Source organism: Terrapene carolina, unplaced genomic scaffold (genome assembly GCF_002925995.2).
Source record: "Terrapene carolina triunguis isolate 2854851 unplaced genomic scaffold, T_m_triunguis-2.0 Scaffold88, whole genome shotgun sequence".
In the NCBI taxonomy this organism is placed as follows: domain Eukaryota; kingdom Metazoa; phylum Chordata; order Testudines; family Emydidae; genus Terrapene; species Terrapene triunguis.
In genome coordinates, this window is record NW_020664439.1 from 50,546,897 (window position 1) to 50,568,143 (window position 21,247).

At 41.6% G+C, this 21,247-nt stretch overlaps 1 protein-coding gene across 1 annotated transcript in view; it reads right to left on the reverse strand.

The window, feature by feature from the left end:
* Positions 1-21,247, reverse strand: part of ACAP2 (ArfGAP with coiled-coil, ankyrin repeat and PH domains 2) — a 110,329-nt gene that overhangs the window by 23,541 nt on the left and 65,541 nt on the right. The window contains exons 11-15 of the mRNA XM_024213006.1: positions 13,133-13,184; positions 11,019-11,119; positions 9,639-9,744; positions 1,056-1,264; positions 773-842 (exon numbers count right to left, since the gene is read on the reverse strand). Of these exons, the coding sequence (XP_024068774.1) occupies positions 773-842; positions 1,056-1,264; positions 9,639-9,744; positions 11,019-11,119; positions 13,133-13,184 (538 nt within the window). The remainder of the gene's footprint in view (positions 1-772; positions 843-1,055; positions 1,265-9,638; positions 9,745-11,018; positions 11,120-13,132; positions 13,185-21,247) is intronic.

Here is a 21,247-nt window from a genome sequence, read left to right on the forward strand (position 1 = left end):
TGGTACAGAGGCTGCACAGGTGTCATTGCAAGCAGAATTTCCCTTGCTGAACTGTTATTGGCAGTGGTGTGCCAGAAGGAAAGAACGCAGCTTGACTCAGACCTAGACAGACATTGCTAACCTGGCTTTTAAAGGGGCGGGAAGTGTTTAATTGTAAAATGAACACATTTGAGGTGGAAATCCACGACACAAACACGATGAAATCCGCACCCTCATCCCTGCTGCCATTTTTACAGGGTATTTTTTAGGAGTAGAAAAGCAGTAAGGCCCAATAACTTGTGAACCATCCTAGCTAGAAACAAGCGCTTTGGACCAGCTATCCAACTGCACAAATGTATAAAACATTTTTTCTATTCATCACGTGACACTGGATCTTAATCACACCATTCTGATAAATATGTACATACACATAACTCTCCCCTTCGCTCCCCCCCACGAGCGCACACGAAATCTGAAGCAATTGTAGTAATGTCTTGAACATCAATATTCTATACCAAGCGAAGTCTTGGAATCCCTTTTTTCAAATGGTGTTGGGTTTGTAACTCACATTTCATTAGCTATTGTGCTTAAATCAGGTTGAAAATGCTGTGAATAAAAATATGATAATCCTCTTTCACTTTCCAAGGCTACCTAGCCCACTACTCATTGTTCCGTGCCAACAGTCATTTCCAAGCCCTAGCTCTAGACCAACAATTAGACAAAAAATTCAATTCCTGCTACAAACTATTACTATCATTTTTAGAAATTCTTTTCTCATAAAGGATGACCATACCTTTAGAAGTTCAGGCTCCCATGTATCTAGTGTTAAGGATCTAACTTTTGAAAAGTGGACTCCTAGACTCCTAAACAGAAAAAAAAGCCTCCTGTTAATACATAGCTACTGTATGCCAACATACTGTCTTATGTTAGGCAGGCTTACTAGTCCCTCTTGCAGATCAAACTGTTCTATCTGCATGCAGGGGTCTCTAATCTTGCCTCCCAGGTTACAAGATGGAAAAACCCCTCAGGATGAAGTAATGCTTTGGCCATGCTGCATGTCTGAAGGGTTTACCTACCTGTGTATCCCAGAACACTCAATACACAGTGTGATTCCTAGGTTGATACTGGCCCAACGAGGATCTGCCAGGCCACAGTCACAACAGGCGATGTTACCACCAATACATTGAACCCGCTGTAGAGCACTTTCTCCTTTTAACAACTTCTCTTTTGACTCACTGCCAGATTCCAGGCTTCCTGTAGAAGGGGAAGATTTCTTCTCTAGTTTCTAGAAAGAGGCAAAAAAAGGAAGAACTAGAGGCACAGCAGTTGACTTTGCTATGGCCCTGGAGGAAGCTTCCACATTTATCAATAACCATTTTATTGCTAGACAATTGAAAGGAAAGATGTGTAACTGCAAAACATCCTTAACTTCTCGGTAGAAACCTGGGGCTTAAACATAGCAGTACCCAGTTGTGCTGGACATTTCAATCACAGCTATAAAAATGGACGTTACTTACCTGTCACTGTAGGTTCTTCGAGACGTGTGGTCCCTGGCTGTATCCCACATGCACGCGCACCAGGCACCTGAGATCAGAAAAGCTTGCAAGCAGCGTCTGCTGGTCTGTGCCTGTGCCCTGGAGCGCCTTGTGCTCAGCACCAAGGGTTAGAATGGGAGCTGTGGACCACTTGCCTCTCCAGTTCCTTCACTACCGTGAATCCAATCCAAAGCAGAGAGGACAGTGGGCAGGTGGTGGAATACAGATAGGGATTACGTAGCTCAAAGAACCACCAGTTACAAATACCAACCTCCATTTCTTCTTGGAGTGCTTATCCTTGTGTAGTCCACACATGGGTGGCTGGTAAGCAAGAGTCAAATAGCAGGGGAGCACAAGGATGCAGGTGGTACAGATGTCCATAACAAATGTTCCAAAAGCTGCATCTGCAGAAGAGGCTTGGACTAAAGTGTAATGCTTCACGAAAGTGTGGCTGGAACACCAGGTTGCCACCTTACAAATATCATCCATAGGTGCTTATCAAAGAGTTGCTTCTGAGGTTGCTTGTGCTCTAGTGGAATGGGCCTTTACACCGTCCTGGGGGGGAGATGCACGGACAGTAAAGGAGGATAGAAATCCACAGAGACAGTCTCTGAACAGATATTACTTGTCCATGTGTTCACTCTGCTATAGCAACAAATAGTCAAGGCATTTTTCTAATTGGTTTCATTCTTTGTAGGCAGAATGCCAAAGCTCATTTGACGTGGTGAGAGTGAAGCCTCCTCTCCTCACTGGCGTTATGAGCCTTTGGAAAGAATACTGGTAAGTTAATTGACCTGATTTATGTGGAACCCGGAAATTACCTTAGGGATGAATTTTGGGTTGAGGCAAAGGGATACCTTTTCTTTACGACAAGTTCCATATGGTAGGTTGGCCATGATGTCCCTAGCTCACTCACCATCCTGGCTGATGTGAGGCAACCTTTGCGAATAGGTGGGACATCGAGCACATGGCCAGCGGTTGAAAGGGCGGCTTAGTAAGTATTGAGAGTACAAGACAGAGGTCCCAGTTAGCTGTTGGCTTCACTTCTGGTGGGAAGGCCCTAGTGAGACCCTTCAGGAATCTGATTGTTATGGGGTGAGTCAAAATAGAATAGACCTCGACCCGAGGATGCAAGGCACTGATTGCTGTTAGGTGGACCTGCAGCACGCTAATAGGAAGGCCCAACTTCTCAAGAGTGAGGAGGTATTCTAGAACAACAGGAATACCTAGTGTCTCTGGAGATAAATGATTTTGTTCTGCCTCCATTTAGCAAGATAGCATTTTCTGGTGGAGTATTGTCTGCTGTGATTAAGAATAGTTTGATGAACAGCCTCCGAACATGAACGCTCTAGGTCTGATCCCCTTACAGATACCAGGCCGTGAGGTGGAAACAGTATGGGCTGGGATGTATGGTCCTGCCATTCTCTAGTGATGGATCCAGGAAGGGTCGAATGGTGGATGGGTAGACATTCACAGGAGGTCTGGAAATCAGAATAGCCTGGGCCAGTTGAATGCAATAAGAATGACTTGCCCTTTGTCATGATGAATCTCCCATAGAACCTACAGCAGCAGCAAAATAGGGGAAAAAACTCAAGTGGTCTATCCAGGATTGTAGAAGGGCATCGCTCTTGGAGTCCCGACCCAGTGCTGCTCTAGAGCGGTATATGTTGAACTCCTTGTACATCAGAGGTGAATGGGTCCCAAGATGGAGTTCCCCACTGAATGAAGATTTTGTTTAGCACTGAATTGTGTATTTCCCACTCAGGGTCAGTGGAGTAGCTCTTTTGCCTTGAAGTTGATTCCTTTTCTGACGTGGATACGTCCCTCAGAAGGACTGGACCCAAAAACCCAGGTGATTATGGGTATGGGAGGGCGAAGATATCCTTCAGGGACGTATAAGCCTCAGTCCATAAAACTCCAGCTCCACCTTACAGTAGTACAGTGAGCAATCAGACAGGGAGAGGCACCTCCTAGCCAGTCATTGACACCAAACCAACTTCAAGTACGGATTCATTGTCCATCCCAAGAAAGGACAATGGTGGACCACTGAAGGTAATGGAAAGACATTGAGACATCCTGGCTCTCAAATCAAGAGGGGGTCTTCACATTCTGCATGACCATGAGTCACCATGTACTAAGAGAAAAAAAAGAAAAGTCTTGTAAAAGTAGGCATGTATCTGAGGGTTGGCCTCCAGAAACTGAGGAGCAGTCTAAGCCGGAAGCTGTCTGTGAACACTTGATCCCCAAACTAGGGGGATACATGGGAAACCGTCCAAAGGCAATAGGTAACTCGTATTAAAAAAGGGATTTTATCTAATACAGAACAAAGCCTGATGTTGCGTTCATGTTTATTTTGTGTGTAACTTGACTGTTTGCTTTCCCTCACTATTTCAGCTTTGAATCTGTTTTTCTGTTAAGTAAACCTTTTGTTTACTTTTCCTCCCAAGCAGCAAACTGTGTGGCATGTGGATGCCAAAGTGAGTGGATGGCCGAGGGGCTGACGGAGGGGAACAGTCTGAGCATAAGGTACCTAAGAACTCGGAAAGGACGAACCTGGGCAGACTCGGAACTGGAAGGGCTGTTGGGGTTACCCTACAAGAAGTACCTGGGCTTGTAGGAAGGTGTCGCCACTGAGCCTAGTGGTTGAAATGAAAGATTAGAGCTAGGTCCAGGGTGGACAGAGTTCAGGAACAGGCCAAGGGTCCGTACCGGAGGGACAGAAGCTGAATGCCAGAGCCGGAGGGTCAACCAGAGTCATCGGGAAGAAGTGGAGCAGAGGACTGAAGCCAGAAGGGAACGGGGCTGGAGCAGAGCTGGCACAAGGGCAAGCACAGCTGCAGGACTGGTACGCACTGAGCATCCGCTCCTCTGCTATAGGGGCCAGACTTATAGGCATGGCTGGTAAATCAGCAGCTGGTAAATCAGGGGCTGTGGTTACTCTGTCAGTTCCAAGGCACTGCAGCTCGGCTCACTGGTTGCTTAGTCAGGGAGGAGGCCAGCAGCTAGTCCAGCGTCAGGGATGTGAGCCACAGCAGAACAGCATGAAGGCACCCGAGGTTACAGGGCAGATGGCGATAGAACCCCTTACTGCTCTTGGTGATCTCCAAAACGTCACACTTGCTCCTGTGCACCTTACCCTGGGAAGTTTAAGTGGGGCTAAGTCTTCAGGACATGGCCTGGATCCAACTGAGGTCTCATCGCTTTTTCCATTAGGTATTTCCTCAGTCGAAGCTCTCATCCCTCTCAGGTCCAGGGAGGAAAGGGCAGAGAAACGTGCCTCCCTGAGGCTGTAAAGATAGCGCTGATGGTCATTGCTGACCAAGAAGCAGCAAGGACAAGAGAGTTCTTGAACCCTGGGCATAGTTCTCCTCCCAAGAGGGGAAATGGAGAGGGTCCCTCGTGCAGGGAAAAACTGATCTACACTAACTATAAAGAGACTACCAAATACACTAGACTAAGAACTAGATGCAATTATATTTATAGGTAAGGAAGAGTGCAAAGTTATCTTCAGACACAGGAGATTCCGACTCAGGCCACGTGATGGTAAGGAGGAACTGCAGAGGCAGGTGGTTCGTACTTCCCCTTATACCCTGGACGCAGGCATGGACCAGGGCTCGGGCATGGACCAACAGACACTACTTGAAAGGTTTCTGAGTCGCAAGCACTTGATGCACATGCATGTCACATGTGGAATACACACAGGGATGAACACGGTTAATCCCCCTACAGTAAGGTGGATTAAAAAAATCAGTATTTGAAATTTTATTTTTAAAAATAGGATTTTATTTAAATATAGGTTTATTTTTAAAAAATGAAATCATTTACATTTGAAACTTTGACAACCTGTGTTAAGGACTAACCTTAGTATAATCTATTAAAATCAGATACACTAAACAATAGTAAGCAGTACATGTTTGCTGCCAAGTTTCAAAGAAAGTCAAGCCACTGCACTGGTGGAAGTCACTGGCTAAGCACCTGCACCCAGAATTTGCTGAAGTGCTAAATCAGCTTATGATAGCAGTAACCTTTTTTTACAGGTACACAGAGAATATTTTCTTAATTTCAGTTTATTAAACTAGTTCAGTTCAAAAACTAGTTCATTCATAGTTAAGAAACAGCAGGAAAGCTTGTTGTCCTCTCCCAATCTATAAAACAACAATTGGGTGTTAGAGGATGAAAGCTACTAGTTCTAAAATCTTGAAGGACATGGTGACCAAAAAAAATTAGCTCAATTCACTAATTGATAATACTTTTGTTTAATAAATCAGTTAGTTTTAAATGCAAGACATGTTTTTTATAACCATTTTTCCCTTATGCATACAGCTCATTTTATTTAACTAATAAACAAGTTGAAATGTTCGTGCATTTTAATTGTTTGAATTTCCATCCAAATACAACTTGACACAAATCACAAGTTAAAAAATTATTAATTTTACTAAATAAGAAATGCATCATTCACCACTTTCTAACATAAAAATGTAAAAAATAATACTCTGAATAAATGTAAGTTAAGCTATAACTGCTTAAATAAACGTGTGCAGATAATAGTGTATCCTCCTAGTCACAATAATTGGGTAAAGACTATATTTAGTTACAAATTAACATGTTTTAATAGTTATCAATCAATGAGAATCAATCTTTCTGTAGAAAAATACCTAAAAAATACAAATGCAAAACAAGATTAAAATTGATGACAGTCTCCTGCTTGCTGATTTAAATAATTATTAAAAATCAGTTATTTAAAAAGTGACTTAAAATCAATCCACCTTGCTTCATTTACATTGGTAAGTTTGTCTTGTGGACAGTTTCCTGCTCTGAAGCAAGATGTCAAGGACTGCCAGCAAACTCCTCCTCCTGGTGGACATCAGCCAGCCAGTATCCAGGCTGTGAGGTTCAGTTACTCCGGGTTCAGGTGTAGGACTTGACTGTTATTCTGAGAGAGCAGGCGAGGCAGACTCAGTGAGGTGACTGGCCTCTGAACTGACAGTCTCATCAGCTAGGAGTACCAGAAGTGTCTGGCCCAAGCGGAGGCTACCAGGAGACTGTCCCTGAATCCTGCCTGAAGTTTCACAGGACCCTGGAGAAAAGCATATATGAGGTCTGGAGACCAAGAGATGAGGAAAGCACCTGTGAGGGATCCCAGACTCCGCCTCCTCTGGAGCAGAGCCTCTGGCATTTGACATTGTGGCACATCACAAACAAGGCTATTGTTGGGTAGCCTCATCGGCAAAAGACTGTCTGGAGGGCTGAGGGGCCACTCGTGGCTCTTGGAGAGTTTCTGCTGAGCTGGCCCACCAAGGTGTTCCTCAGGCCTGGGAGATGGAGAGCTACTGGGTGACTGGTGCCAAAAACTCCATAACCACAGACTCATGGCTTCTTGGCACAAGGGGGAGGATAGGGCCTTCCTTGCCTGTTGATGTAGTGCATCACCATGGTATTGTATGTAAGCACTTGCATAGGGAGACCCTAAAAGAGAGGTAAGAATACTCTGCATGCCAACTGAATTATTCGGAGTTCCAACACACTGATATGAAGAAATGACATGAGAGCCAACCACGTCCCCTGAATCTGGAGTTGGTCCAAGTGTGCTCCCCACCTACAGGTGAAGGCATTCGTGATCAGATTCATTTAAGGGAGGGATGCAGACAATGGAGCTCCTGTGCACTCCTGGTCTGGGTGTACCCACTAGTCTCATGAAGAAAGGCCCTCTGTGGAGAGGAATCCACATGTCCATACAGTCTCTCTTGGGTTAATACACAGATCTTAACCACGCGTTGAGGTTTAGCAAGCTGCACGTCATACATACATGACATGTGCCCCAGAAACTTCAGGCAGATTTTCACTTGCATTACCGGATGCACATAAAATTGTCATACGTCTGTCACTGTTTGAGGTCTGTGCTGTGGCAGGTATGCTTTTGCCAACTAGCAATCTATCACTGCTCCTATGAATTCTGTATATTACATCAGAGTCAGTGTGGATGTTGTGGCACTACGCCCCATATTCTTCATAGAGATATGCTTATGATATGAATATGGCATAATTAAGATATGTTTTATGCACGATGCGTCATGTAAGGTATCATTGGAAAGGTTATGATTTACTGAATGTGATTATTCAATTTGTATGCATGTATCATTTCTGTCTCTGAAGTTAGGAATATAGACTATGTATCAATTACAAAAAGTGTTTGCACGGGGAATGCCCACGAGACTGGCTGGTTAGTCAATGAGCCATTAGGGAGGACAATAGGACTTTGAAGATGCTAATCTCTCACCTTCCTGAGATGCTGCTTTGACACTGCAGGGTCATGTGGTTATGTCACCTGGTACTGGAGCCCATCTTGGCCTGCGAGTATTTTTCCACAGAAAGGGTGGAGACCAAACTTGGAAACAAAGGATTCCCACCATATGTAAGTTTGGTAGGAAGCAGGGTCCCCGTTTTACCCCTGGGAAGAAGGAGGGTGGATGGGAGGGTAGGTGCTCACCTCCCTAAGTAATTCCTCCAGTCCTCGTCCCAAATCTCCTGTAAAAACCAGAAGAGCCCAGAAGGTGCTATCACTGTAATTCCACTGAGCACCTGAGGAATAAATGCCCTGTGCTGAGTGGGAACAAGCAGCAAGCAACTCATGGAAATACTGCTACCCAGAGCACAGAGGCACCTCAGGCAATTGACACTTATCACACAGGGTTTGTAAAAATAGCAACTGCACAGCCTGGCAAGAACCACATAAAGGCTGTCAGAGTAAATGGAAAAGAACTCCCTGGGTGGAAGGATTCTGGCGCAGAAATTTCTGTGGTCAGGAGAGACCTTGTCCAGGAGGAAGACATACTGCCAGGACAGATGGCAGAGCTTTTGTTAGTAGGGGGTCACAAAATTCTTTGGCTAAAGTGCACATGGAAATTGAGAATTTGCAAGCTGAATTAACAGTTGCTGCTGTTCCCCATAACCCAACCCAAATATTATTGGGGAAGGACTTTTTTTAATGTGGCTCAGGCTGTCCAGACCAAAGGGTAGGGTCCTGTACTGAGAGCAGGATGTTCGTACCATGAACCGCAGGAATTGTTTATATTCCAGGACTATTTAGATGTGGAAATAAGCATCCTGTAGGTCAAGAGCTGCAAACCAGTCCATGGGATCCAATGAGGGTTGATGGAGGCTAAGGTGACCATCCAGAACTTGAAACATCAATGGAGGCATTCAGACATCACAGATCTAGGATGGGTCTCCACCCAGCATTCCTCTTTGGGATCAAGTAGTAGTGGGAGTAGAAGCATTTTCCTCTGAATTCTTGAGGAACTTCCCCTACAGCTCCCAGTTGTAGTAGGGAGCCGACTTCTAGTTGTAGAAGTGCCTCATTAGAAGAGTTCCTGAAGAGGGACGGGAGGTGGAGGATGGGTGTGGGCGAGGTGAACAGTTTGAAACTGGGTGAGAACCTTTCTTCACAACCTCTGGGGCCCACCAGTCCAAGGTCATGCTAACTCAGATTTCTTTGAAACAATAAAGGCGGATGCCAAACAGAAACCAAGGGGGGTGGATCCACAGATGATTTAGCTGCGTTCTCAAGTGTCCCATCCAAACTGCTTCCTTGGTGTTTGTCCCTGCTGCAGGGCTATCGAGGATGAGACTGATGAGCACTGCTGATGGCACCACTGACATTTCCTCAGTAGTTCTGAGGGACATTGTTGGAATTGTTGCTAGGACTGGTATCTGAATGAGGACCAAGATCTCGGTAGTTGTTGGTATTGTTTACCCCTGGGCTCTGGGACACATGCTGGTGCTCTGCAAGGTGGTTGAGGCCACTTCGCCCCTTATTCTCTCATCTACAGTGGGAGCAGAACCACACCTGTGCCCTGGGAGCCCTCAACAGACACGGTCATTCAAAATAACCCAATCTGTGCACATGCACTCCAACACTGAAATCTGTATAGATAATCACTCAAAGAAGTTATTGATTCAAAACATAATGGTCAAAATAACCTTAATTAGATGAAAAGTTAATTCAGTAGACACAGATCAGAGACCTTACAAAAATAATTAAATTTCTTCTACAATTCTCACGAAGAAAAAAGGATCAGAAATGGTTTACTGTATTATTGGATCTTGAAAGGTAAATATACTTGCCTCGGATTCATCCCCCTTCTCTCTATATGCTGTAGCAATACTGGTCTGAACAGCCTTAATCCATGCCTGCCGCAGCTTTTCAGAATCAGCCTGGAGCATGCAGCTTCTGTGAGAAATAAGACACAGATTTTAAGATTCAAGCAAACTGACCAATTGGCTCAAAAAAGAGACTCACTCATTAGAAGCCAGACTCTTAAGCAAGTTTTATGTTAGGAACTTCAGCGCATCCTTGTATTCATACTACACCACACAGTTACTATTATTGTTAACAGCTGATATGTGCTTGACCCTTCACAAACACAGAATGAAGACGTTCCCTGCCTCAAAATACTCAAATCTAACAGCCTAAGAAACCCAAAGGATGGTTTAATTTGCTGTTTAATTTCCATGTGGTTATCCTGAAGTTTCTGCTTTGCATCCTCACCTCCCATTTACCTGTATGACTGACTAAATAGGACATGGACATCAGTCCTCGAAAAGGCACAGAGTTCTGACGTCTAACATACGAGACTGAATTCAAAGGCAGGAAACTTCAGGGATTTAAAGAGGAGGAAAAACTGCTGCCCACACTAACATTCAGAGAAAACAAGTCATCAAATGTCAAACTGAAGGGTTGAGAAAGTGTAGGTAGGCAGAAGCCAAATAAAGGTAGAATTTGGCCACAGGATAGGGGGAGAAAGAGCAGAAAACAGACAAATTTTAAGATGGAGAAGAGAAAAAACACACACAGAGCCCCGCAAGAGCAGCTGGCCTTGTACCACAGGACACTAAACTGACATGAATGTCCAGTTCTTGCACATGCAGAGCTGCCTTTGCTCTCTAAACACACTAGGCAGTATTTTATACTGCATGGTGCTGCTTGGGCTACTACTGACTTTTTAAAAATTCAGTATTTTCCTTTTATTCAGTGGGAACGGAAGTGTAATTGACTATTGTAGAAGCAGCTATTACATCTATGCTGTGCTTTATTCCTGAATTTAGAAATTATCTGAAGTAACTGGAAGCCATTTTCTGTACTATTAAGAAGCAGCCTGACAGTACTGCCCGCAACTGATCCATTTAGCAGCAATCTGTCTACCAACTGTCCTACTGTATAAAGAGCGCCAGGATGCATATTTATTACAAGTGCAAAAAGCAGACTGAATAGTCACTACTGCTGCCCAGAAATATCACATGCTCCAGGTCCAAGAATTTAGAGAACAAATCGATTGAGATTCTTTTCCCATTGTGACCGCTCCCAAAACATAGAATCATAGGATTGGAAGAGACTTCAAAAGGTCCTCTAGTCCAGAACCCTACATGGCCTTCTTGAGTTCCAAGTCTGAAACTGAAATGTAAAACTTGTGTTATATATGAACTTTAAAAAAAATTACCCCTTACTTTGTTGGAGAGACTACCTCGAAGCAGAAACGTCTTTCTATGTCTTCGCAATGCTTAACTGTGCAAAGCCGCAAGTCTTCAACGACTACTGTGGGATTATCCTAGAAAGAGGTAAAATGAACAAAACAACTCAAGTTTATGGTGACGGGAGAAACTTACTGAAGCCAATGCTAGTCTCAACTGCTTTCCAATTTTTCCCTTTCATCAAAACAGATTGCATGTGATATCCATAGTAGGAGTTAAACATTAATGTGTATGAAAATTTAATATAGACTTGGGAGAACACCCCTTTTCCTATAAAAATAGACTGATTGACAGCTGACATTTAAACAGCAGAGTGGCTCAACTGAATACCACTGTTTTTTCTGAGAAGAGCATAATTAGCTTGCAAATCAGACGGAGAAGGGTCACAATTAAATGTGCCCACATTTCACTGCAAGTGCAAAATCAAATGCTAGGTTGAAGCTGCTTTAAAAATTTGGTCCATAAAAAAAACAACAAAATCCTTAAACTAGCATCAAAGTATAATATTTGTTAAGGGTTCTACAGTGTGATTGTGGTACAACAATAATAATACCGCTCACAAAACATTATCATGAAGCAGTTAGGATTGCCACACACTCCCATACCTAACAAACCCCCAAAGGGAAAAAAGAAAAAAAGTTAAGCCACCTAATCAGTACATTCATTCTTCCTGTCCACCCACAAGCATATATCCAATCATTACCAGAGCCACCTTACACAACACACCACGCACCACGCCTAGCTACTGGCCACAAGACACTGGACCAGATGGACCTCTGTTCTGATCCACTATGACAATTTCTAACATTAACTCTGCCCCCTCCGCCCCCCACCACTTCTGCCCTTCTGCACACAATCCTTTATTAGACTCTTCTCCCCCAACACTAGTAATTGTGAGTGTTTGGTTTAGAAGTTAGTTGTGTGGGGAACGGAGAATTTGGTACAGGCATATTTGCTGAAGGGAATGAAGAAGGTTGTCCTCCCTGGGCTGCAGGTGGTGCAGAGTTAAGGATGCTCTGCATGATCTGTGGTATTTCGTAGCTGTGAAAATAGTAAGGTGTGTGCTTGTGGGTAGAAGAAAAGAGGGTGTATTTTATATATATATATATATATATATAAAAATGTAGCTTAACTTTTCATAGCCTTGCTTTTGTGGGTTTGTGTCAGGCGGTTTGTGTGTAGCAACCCCAAGTGCTTCACAACAAAGCTTTCCAAGTATTCCTTTCCTAGAATTTGTTTTAATTAGGGGTGGGAGGTGGATAAGTAGGCAGGGAGCAGACCAGTAGGGGTGGAAACATAGCTGTTGATGGCGCATCATAGAATACTTTGTCCAGCAGCAGCTGCACATAGCTTCCCTTGTAGGATAAAATCTGACCAAAGTGTAGCTTTTGACAGAGAAATTTGTATGTGGACCTGCCCACCTGCACCTCCCAATCAAACAAACAGGACTGCATGTTCCTGGCCCCAACCAGGTTTGTGTGCGCACACAAACATTTTCAATTATAAGAAGAAGATTACTTAAAAAACAAAACTACCTATTGCACCAGATTTGCCCAGGTGCCACATCTCTCTCAAGTTCTATGAATTCAGACGATGGTTTTAAAAGTGGTATCAGCCAACAATGAAAAGTAAAACTGCCACTGACAAATTTAAACTAAAGCCCAAATTAAAAGTCTTCCTATTACAAATTTCTGAATGAAAGTGAAACAAAAACTGCATAGAAAATTCAAAGGGCATAAAAACTAATCCTATAGGAAATTTAACAGTGGCCAGCAGCCTACTTTAGAGAAAAAGAGGCGTTTGTGCTCATTTTAGAATGCGGCCCTACCCGTGGAATCACTATCAGGAGCCTCAATGATGACAATGCGCACTTACGAATCACCTATCACTCAGGGATCTCAAAGATTTACGAAGCTGATATTGCCCCATTTTATAGGCGGGGAAACGGAGACAGAGAAATTAAGTGGGTTGCTCAAGGTCATGTTGCAAGTGAGTGGCAGCATCTCTCAACTTTCATTCCTCTGCTCTAATCAACAGACCCCCTAATTCCCATTAATCACATTCTTGGGTATTGGAAGTACAGTACCTACCTTAAATTTTTTCTGGTAAACAAGCTGATTATTCTGTATCGAAAACCAGCGTCTATATAAATAAAAAGACATCCAAACATTTAACTGATTTCACAGTGCTTACTGGTTGTAACAGATGAACATAGTATCTATGGAATCACACTGAATAAAAGAGTTCACAAAAGTTATGTCTCTAAGTCTTGACAAGTTTGCACAACGATGGTCTTTCATCAAAACAATGACAAAAGGAAAAACAAAGACAAAAGAAAAGAAATTAAGCAAGATTCACGTAAGTTAAATCTTACACAAGTGCATGCACATTATCACTATGTTAGTTAAGCTATTCATTCCAAAACGTTTACATTCCAATGTATGGTCATGTCTATATTTTTATGACAAGCAAAATTGATAAATAATTTAAAACATCTATTTTAGTTTGTTTACCAATAACACAAACTATGAAGTGGCTAGAAGCTGAGAGGTTAGACATTCAGACTGAAATCAAGGCATGAATTTTTAACAGAGGTAATTAAGCACTGGAACAATATACCAAGGGTTCTGATGGACTTTCCATTATTGGCAAAATTTAAAATCAAGATTCGACGTGTCTCTAAAAGATCTGCTTTAGTTCAAACAGGGAATTATTTCAGGGAAGTTTCAGGAACTGTGTTATGCAGGAGGTTGGACTAGGTGATCACTGCAGTCACTTCCAGCCTTAGAATCTACGAATTCCTCACTCAAATATTTTTGAGAGAGAAGTTTTAGAAAGTAACTTATGAAGTTGCTAAAACTACTGCAGTGTTGCCACCTCTTGCGATATATTGCAAGTTTTCTAGTATTTGGTGTTTCTTAAAGCCCTAGATGCTAGAATCAAGAGACTGCATGAGAATCAACTTTTTTTTTTTTTTTTTTTTTTAAAAAGCGAGTTTCTAGACCCCGTTTTTGGAGAGAGAAGCTTGAAAACATGAAGCAAATGCACCCTGCAGGCTCAAATACCAGAAGGCAAATAAAAAGACTCCCAAAATTGCCAATCTTATTTTTGGGGCCCTGACTCAGGGTTTTTGAATGCTTGGGGTTGGAAATCCTGCTATTATTCTGGAAAAGACTCTGCATAAGGACCCTGGTCCAAAACATCTGATTCATCATCAGATCAGGCTACCATACATGAACCATGACAAATATAACTGATTAACTGCCACTCTATTTCCTTGGGATGCAATCACAAAACTGGAATACTGAGTAACTGGCTAAAGATTATAGAAAAAACTAAAAACAAAACTAATTCAGTACTACAGTCAAAGCTGGGATACTTCTTTGATCAAGGTTTATTTTAATACAAGCCTGTGTTTTATATCTTATGTTAAAGTGGTTATCACAAACATACTCATACAGTATGTCACTTATTTTGTGCTGCCTGTTAAGATGAGGAACAATGTTATGTAAAGTGACATCAAAACATTGTCACATTATCCATGAAATTCTTTAATACTCAACTCTACTTCACTACAAATAGTAACAAAACGCCCCTATTTATTCAACCACCACAAGCACAAAAAATACTTAAGGAAGAACAAAAGGGGAAATAAGGTGTAAAAAGAATTAGACTCATGCCAGGAAATTTTTATTGTAAAACAGTTAGTACTTAGCCTGTAGAAAGTTGAGATTCTACCTTTTAACAATTATATTTCCAAATGTTGTAGGAATATATTTAGTTTCAAAAAGCAAGATCTCCATATATAAAATAAAGGTTAATTCTAAATGTGATTGAAATACTTAGATCAAATATGGAAAGGATTTTTTCAAGTTATTAACTACAGTATATTTCAGTCACTGCAATTTAAAAGGTATCACCTTTACCATCTAAAAGGAATGTATTAATCAAACATGTAACCCAATCATTATGTAGATTATTTCTAAGTAAAGAAATGGATAATTCAGCTACAAAGCAGGCTGAAAAAGGAAGATAAGCAAAGAATAAGTCTGAGTTTTTGTACATACAACCAGTTAGAGACATGAAAAGCAACCCCTACAAAGCAAAGGAAAGTGCAGCCCTGCCACAAGAGATAACATGCAATGGAGCAAATCTCTAAGAATCACTGTTAAATAAGTGTGGTGAGTTTTATGAATCCAACACACTCCACTTGTACAGTTAACATTTAGTGAATCTCCACAGTGAACAAACTCCAATCTGGCAACCATGGTATATCTGACAGTATAAATGTACAGTATGTTATGACACTTCTGAGGCCTTTTCGTGGAGGTTTTCACACTGCTCTACCAACCTTTTACAAAAAGAAGTCAAATTAAAGAAGCCCACTCATTTAAATTTTTAGAGATGGGGGAAAAATTTCACCGAAAATGTAACCCTTTATTTGGTATAGTATATGCTACAACGAATACTCATTAACTTCTGGCTTTACTTTAGCCACAGATCTATGCCAAATGTGTGAGTGAATGCATTAGTATCACAGCATTTTTTGAAAAGTGACAGCTACAAAATACAGTGCATTAAGGTCACTCATAGCACCACAGTGATTTCATTATTAAGGATTATCAAGATTTTTTTTAGGCCAAAATTTGGGCCTATCTTAAAATGGTTAGATCCCATTAGGGAAGTTCTCTGGTTTCTAATCCACACAGAGAAGGGCATGGTCCAAAGACAAAACAGACTCGCACCTCATGCCACTGTTCCTACATTATTTGGATGCAAGGTCCCTACTGTGTCCCTGGTTTGGAGACTAGCTGTATTGTAATTTCTAATGGTGTTTTAAACACACCATTCTATTACCAGAAAATAGGGGGGAAGGGACATTTTGTGGGGGGCATAAAAAAAGTAGTTTTGTTCCTGCTGGCTCTCTAGTAGCGCATAACTAAAATGATGCTGCTCCACAAGGCAGATATTTTGACATTAAATGCTTCTATATCATTCAAAGTAGCTGTTAAACAAAACGGCTAATTTCACTTCAACTTTATCCAAAAGAAAGGAAAAATAAAATCAACATTTGCCAGTGAAAAAAGAACAAAAATCAGCAAAGAGTGTTTTCAAATTTCTAAGAACTACAAGAGAGAGAAATAGAGCAATGAGAAGAAAATTTTAAAAATGACGTTAGTGTCTTTACTAGAAACTTAAATCAGCTTTAACAACTTTCAAGAGGGAGTAATTTTGTTTGACAAGCATGCAGCTGACTGAATCATCTAGGCCCAGAGAATTAAACAGAATGATTAAAAGAGAAACACTTGAAGTCCCAATCCTGCTCCCAGGGAAGTCAGTAGCAAAATGCCCATTGACTTAAATGGGAGCAAGATAACACTTTTAACGTATATTCTGGAAAAGTCTGACAGTGGAGACTAAGTTTTTGGGGGGGAGGGGTGTTTTAAGCTCCTCTGACTATAAATGCATCAAACCTTCTTATCAATTTAAAAGGTGTTGAGCAGCACGTGTGCTCTCAATTCATGCAAAATCCCTGTTTTCTTAAACAGACACTTTATATCCATTGCAAGTAATCAAAATGAAATGCAGGGTTAATGATGAGGTTTTAGGTGCCAAAGAACATTGGGAAGGTATAAGAAGCTGACTGGTACCTGAGGTGATCTGGCTTTTTCCTGTCATGTGAAAAAATGGGGTAGGGTTAAAACATAAGGGAAAGGAGGGAAAGGAATGAAAATGCAAAATGAGCAAAATAAGTGAAGAATTAGCATGATATGAAAACCCAGCAGAATTCAAAGATAAGGCTTTCAGTGCCCAACCTGACAAACCGCACAGAATATATAGAGAGTACTAGGGTTACCATTCGTCCGGATTCTCCCGGACATGTCCGGCTTTTTGAGTTTAAAAATAGCGTCCGGGGGGGATTTGTAAATGTCCGGATTTCACACACACACACACCCCCCATGCAGAGCGCGGCACGGCTGACAGGGCAGCCAGCCGGATCGAGCCACTCGCACGGGGCTCCGGCAGCCAGAGCCCCTCCTCCGCTTCCCCCCTCCTCTCCCCTGCAGCTTCAGATCACTCCCCTCCTCTCTCTCCCCCCCTCCCTGCATTCGCAGATCGCCGGACGTTCGCATCGGGCCCCCGGCAGTCTGGAGCTCCTCCCCCTGCTCCCCCTGCTGCCCAGCGCGCCGCTCCGCAGCACTCTGCGAGGGCGGGAACCGGGCTGTGCGCTCTGTGCGGGGCCCGACACGCTGTTCTGAGCGACACGGTAAGGGGGCCAGGGGGTCGGAGATGGGGCAGGGGGGTTCTGGAGGGGGCAGTCAAGAGACAGGGAGCAGGGGGAGGGTTGGATGGGTCAGGAGTTCTGGGGGGGGCTGTCAGGGGGCAGGGGTGGGGAGAGGGATCGGAGCAGTCAGGGGGGTTTAGATGTATTGGGAGTTCTGGGGAGGGGGTCTGTCAAGGAGTTGGGAGTGGTTGGATGGGGTGTGGGAGTCCAGGGGGTCTGTCAGGGGGTGGGGGTGTGGATAAGGTTTTGGGCAGTCAGGGGACAGGTAGGGTCCTCGGGGGACAGTTAGGATGGGGGAGTCTCAGGAGGGGGCAGTCAGGGGACAAGGAGCTGGGGGGCGTGTTGGGTGTTCTGAAGGGGGAAGGGAAGGGGGAAGTGGGAGGGGCAGGGGAGGGGCTCCCACCGTCCTCTTTTCTGATTGTTGAAATATGGTAACCCTAGAGAGTACTATTCCCTAAGGGGTTTCTTTCCACCTACCACATTCACTCACATATACACCACTGATAAAGAGTGAAGGAATTTTTGTAAAATATTGAATTTCCAGGAACCCAAGTCATTTTCCATAGAGTGCATCACACTAAGAACCGAGTGTGGTTTCACTTCCTGAACCACTGAGGAAATACATGTGGGTATCTTTCAGTACATATACCGATAACTCTTACGCCAGCAGTAATCTGCATACCCCTCTTTGCAAGCTTTCCATTATAAAAATATTACATTTTAGCTCCCATAGCCACTGAAGTCCATCACCATGTATATGAATACTCACAGAAGTACTATACAAGATTTCAAAATTTTTAGCTCTTAATACTTCAAAAAGAAGGAGCACTGGATACAACCCCCCCCCCACCACACACACACACACACACACTTACAGAACATACAATTACACAAAATAAAAATAAAGGGAGGAACACTCAATATAACAAATAACATTCAGAGGATGTCCCCTAGTTGTTTTGTCTTGATGGATAAAATAAAGTTACAAGGCAACGATGTCACATTGGGTATAGATGCCATGATTTGCCTGGTAACCCGTCCACAAGTTTATTTATACCAAGACATGCACCATCATCAGTATTTGTCAGCTAGCACTGCACTGATCTGCTCCACACCCAATGAAAACTTACAATAGTATTTGCTTGCTTTTAATCATCACTGGTCTTGAAAATGTAAATCATTATTTTATTGGGAAAAGGGGGCTTGCCTGTAAGCAGATAATTTCCCCAAAGAATCCCAAAAGCTGTCAATTTACTTCTTCTTACATTTCCATATGGTATCTTCATCAAAGGTAATATAAACTTATTTAATTAGAGCAGCATCCATTTGATAGTTAAGGAAAAACAATGGCAGTTTTAAAAAGACAGTAACGTAAAACATCTTGGAAAGTTTAGAGCAAAATGTTTTTGTAAAAAGTGCCATGATTTTTACTCCAATGTATTTTTAGGAAATAAAAGTTACAAAGCAGTATTTTAAAAATACTGGAAAGATGTCAAAGTGCTAATTGACAGGAACTGGGTGGAACTGGCAATTACCCTTTTTAAATAATTCCAACTGGAAGAGCAGCCTGCACTTAGCAAGAAAGAAGATCAGCACTGCAGAAGGAGACTCAGAAAAGTACATTTCAACAGCACTTTCTATGCAAATTCTATATTTTTCCCTAAGGTGTTTTTTTTTTTTTATTTCACATGTGCGTGCGCAAATAACTTATCTTAAAAAACAAAAAACACACTATGGAAATTTCCTGCACTTCCCTGAGTCTCGGGTTGCAGCTCTGAACTTCTTCAGATGTACAAAGGCATCAAAATTTCTAAATGCTTTCTGCTTCATTTTACATTTTTACATACGAGACATTTAAAGAAATAAACAGCACTATAGTCATGTGTTATATGCGGCCAAATGACTGGAGACATTCTAATGCAGTTTTCCTTTAATACACTCTAAACTTTTAATCTTAACTATGAGCCTCACCCATCAGAATCTACAGAAGTTTCTAATATCTTCACCACTTACTAGCATTACTGTCATAATGCCAGACAGACCTTTTTAATTAAATTAACACTAAAGTCTCTGCTTCTGTGGTTTAAAAAAAAAAAGGAAAGAAAAAAAAATAAAGAATTGCACTGCAGCATCAGTACTAATCCTAAAAAAATGCCACATTGAAAAACAGTTTTAGCTCCTGGCAGTAATGTTAATTGTATAGCCAATAAAAGTGCTCTGGAATATAGCATTTGATTCCTGGCTAGCTCTGGAATCTCAGGAATATGAACACAAACCAAAAGCGAATCTTTTGCCCAGGAGATTGCGCAATACATGGAGACAAGCTGGCCAGTTTGGGAATTAAAGTAACCACACACCAGAAAATAGGAGAGCAAGAGAAAATTTCCCCCCCTTTTTTTTTCTTGGCAGAATGTATATCACTGTGATAAAGTGTGATGTCACTGTAATTAAAGTGTAAAACCGGTTCTTATGTCACCTTTACTTTTCATATTTCTAATTACATTTCAGTGAGATGTCCAGTTTCTATATGTAAACAATGCATTCTATCACCTCTCATTTTAGACTTCAGAAACAGATAAAGTTACTGCATTTATGCCTAAAAATGCAGCAAACTAAAGTTAGAAAAGTACTTGTAAATGAAAATAAAGTAAGAAAAATATATTTACAACAAATGGAAGAAAGGGGAACTTGATAATAATGAATACAAATCAGAAGTTAGGAATTATAGAAAACTGATAAGGGAAGCAGAGGGACACAAGGAGAAATCCATAGTCAGCAGAGCTAAGGCAGTAAAGGTGATGTTAAAGTATGTATTAGGAACAAAAAGAATCCTAATAAGCGTATTGGTCCATTACTAGGTGCCAATGGTACAATTATCAATGATAATGCACAAAATGCAGAAGTGCTCTATAAATATTTCTGTTCTGTATTCAGGGAAAAACATTTGATGTAATCATATCATATAACAACACACTTTCCATTCCACTAGTAGTTCAGGAACATGTTAAACAGCAGCTAAAGTTAGACATTTTTAAAATCAGGAAGACCAGATAACTTGCATCCAAGAATTTTAAAGGAGCTGGCTGAGGTGCTTGCTGGACCATTAACATTGATTTTCAATTCGTCCTGGAGCACTGGGAAAGTTCCAGAAGAAAGCTAATGTTGGGTCATTCTGTTAACTCTTTTTAAATATTGGCACAAGTAATTATAAGCCTGTCTGTCTGACAATTGATAGCAGGCAAAATGATGGCATAGCTGATATAGGACTTGATTAATAAAGAATTAAAGTAGGTTAATATAATTAATGCCAGTCAACATGGCTTTTTGGAAAATAGATCCTGTCACACTAACCTGATTTTTTTTTTTTTTAAAGATGACATTAAAGTTTGGTTGTTAAAGGGAATAGGGTTGATGTAACACACTTAGACTTCTAGGAGGCATTTGACTTGGTACTCTGCAACATTTTGATTAAAAAACTAGAAGATATAAAATTAATATGGCACACAGCCAATTTTAAATCCATTTAATAACTGACAAGTCTCAAAATGTAGTTATAAACACAGAATTATCATCGAACAGGTGTGTTTCTAGTGGGATCCCGCAGAGATGATTTGTTATTGGTTGAATGCTATTTAACATTTTTATTAATGATCTGGAAGAATACAAAACCAGCACTGATAAAGTTTGCAGATGAGACAAAAATTAGGGGAGTGGTAAATAATGCAGCAGACAGGTCACTGATACAATGCTATCTGGATAAATTAGTAAGCTGGGAGCAAGCAAACAACATGCATTTTAATATGACTAATTGTAAATATATCCATCTAGGAACAAAGAATGTAGGCCATACTTACAGGATGGGGGATTCTATCTTGTCAAATAGTGACTCTGATAATCAACTGAACATTTGTTCTCAGTG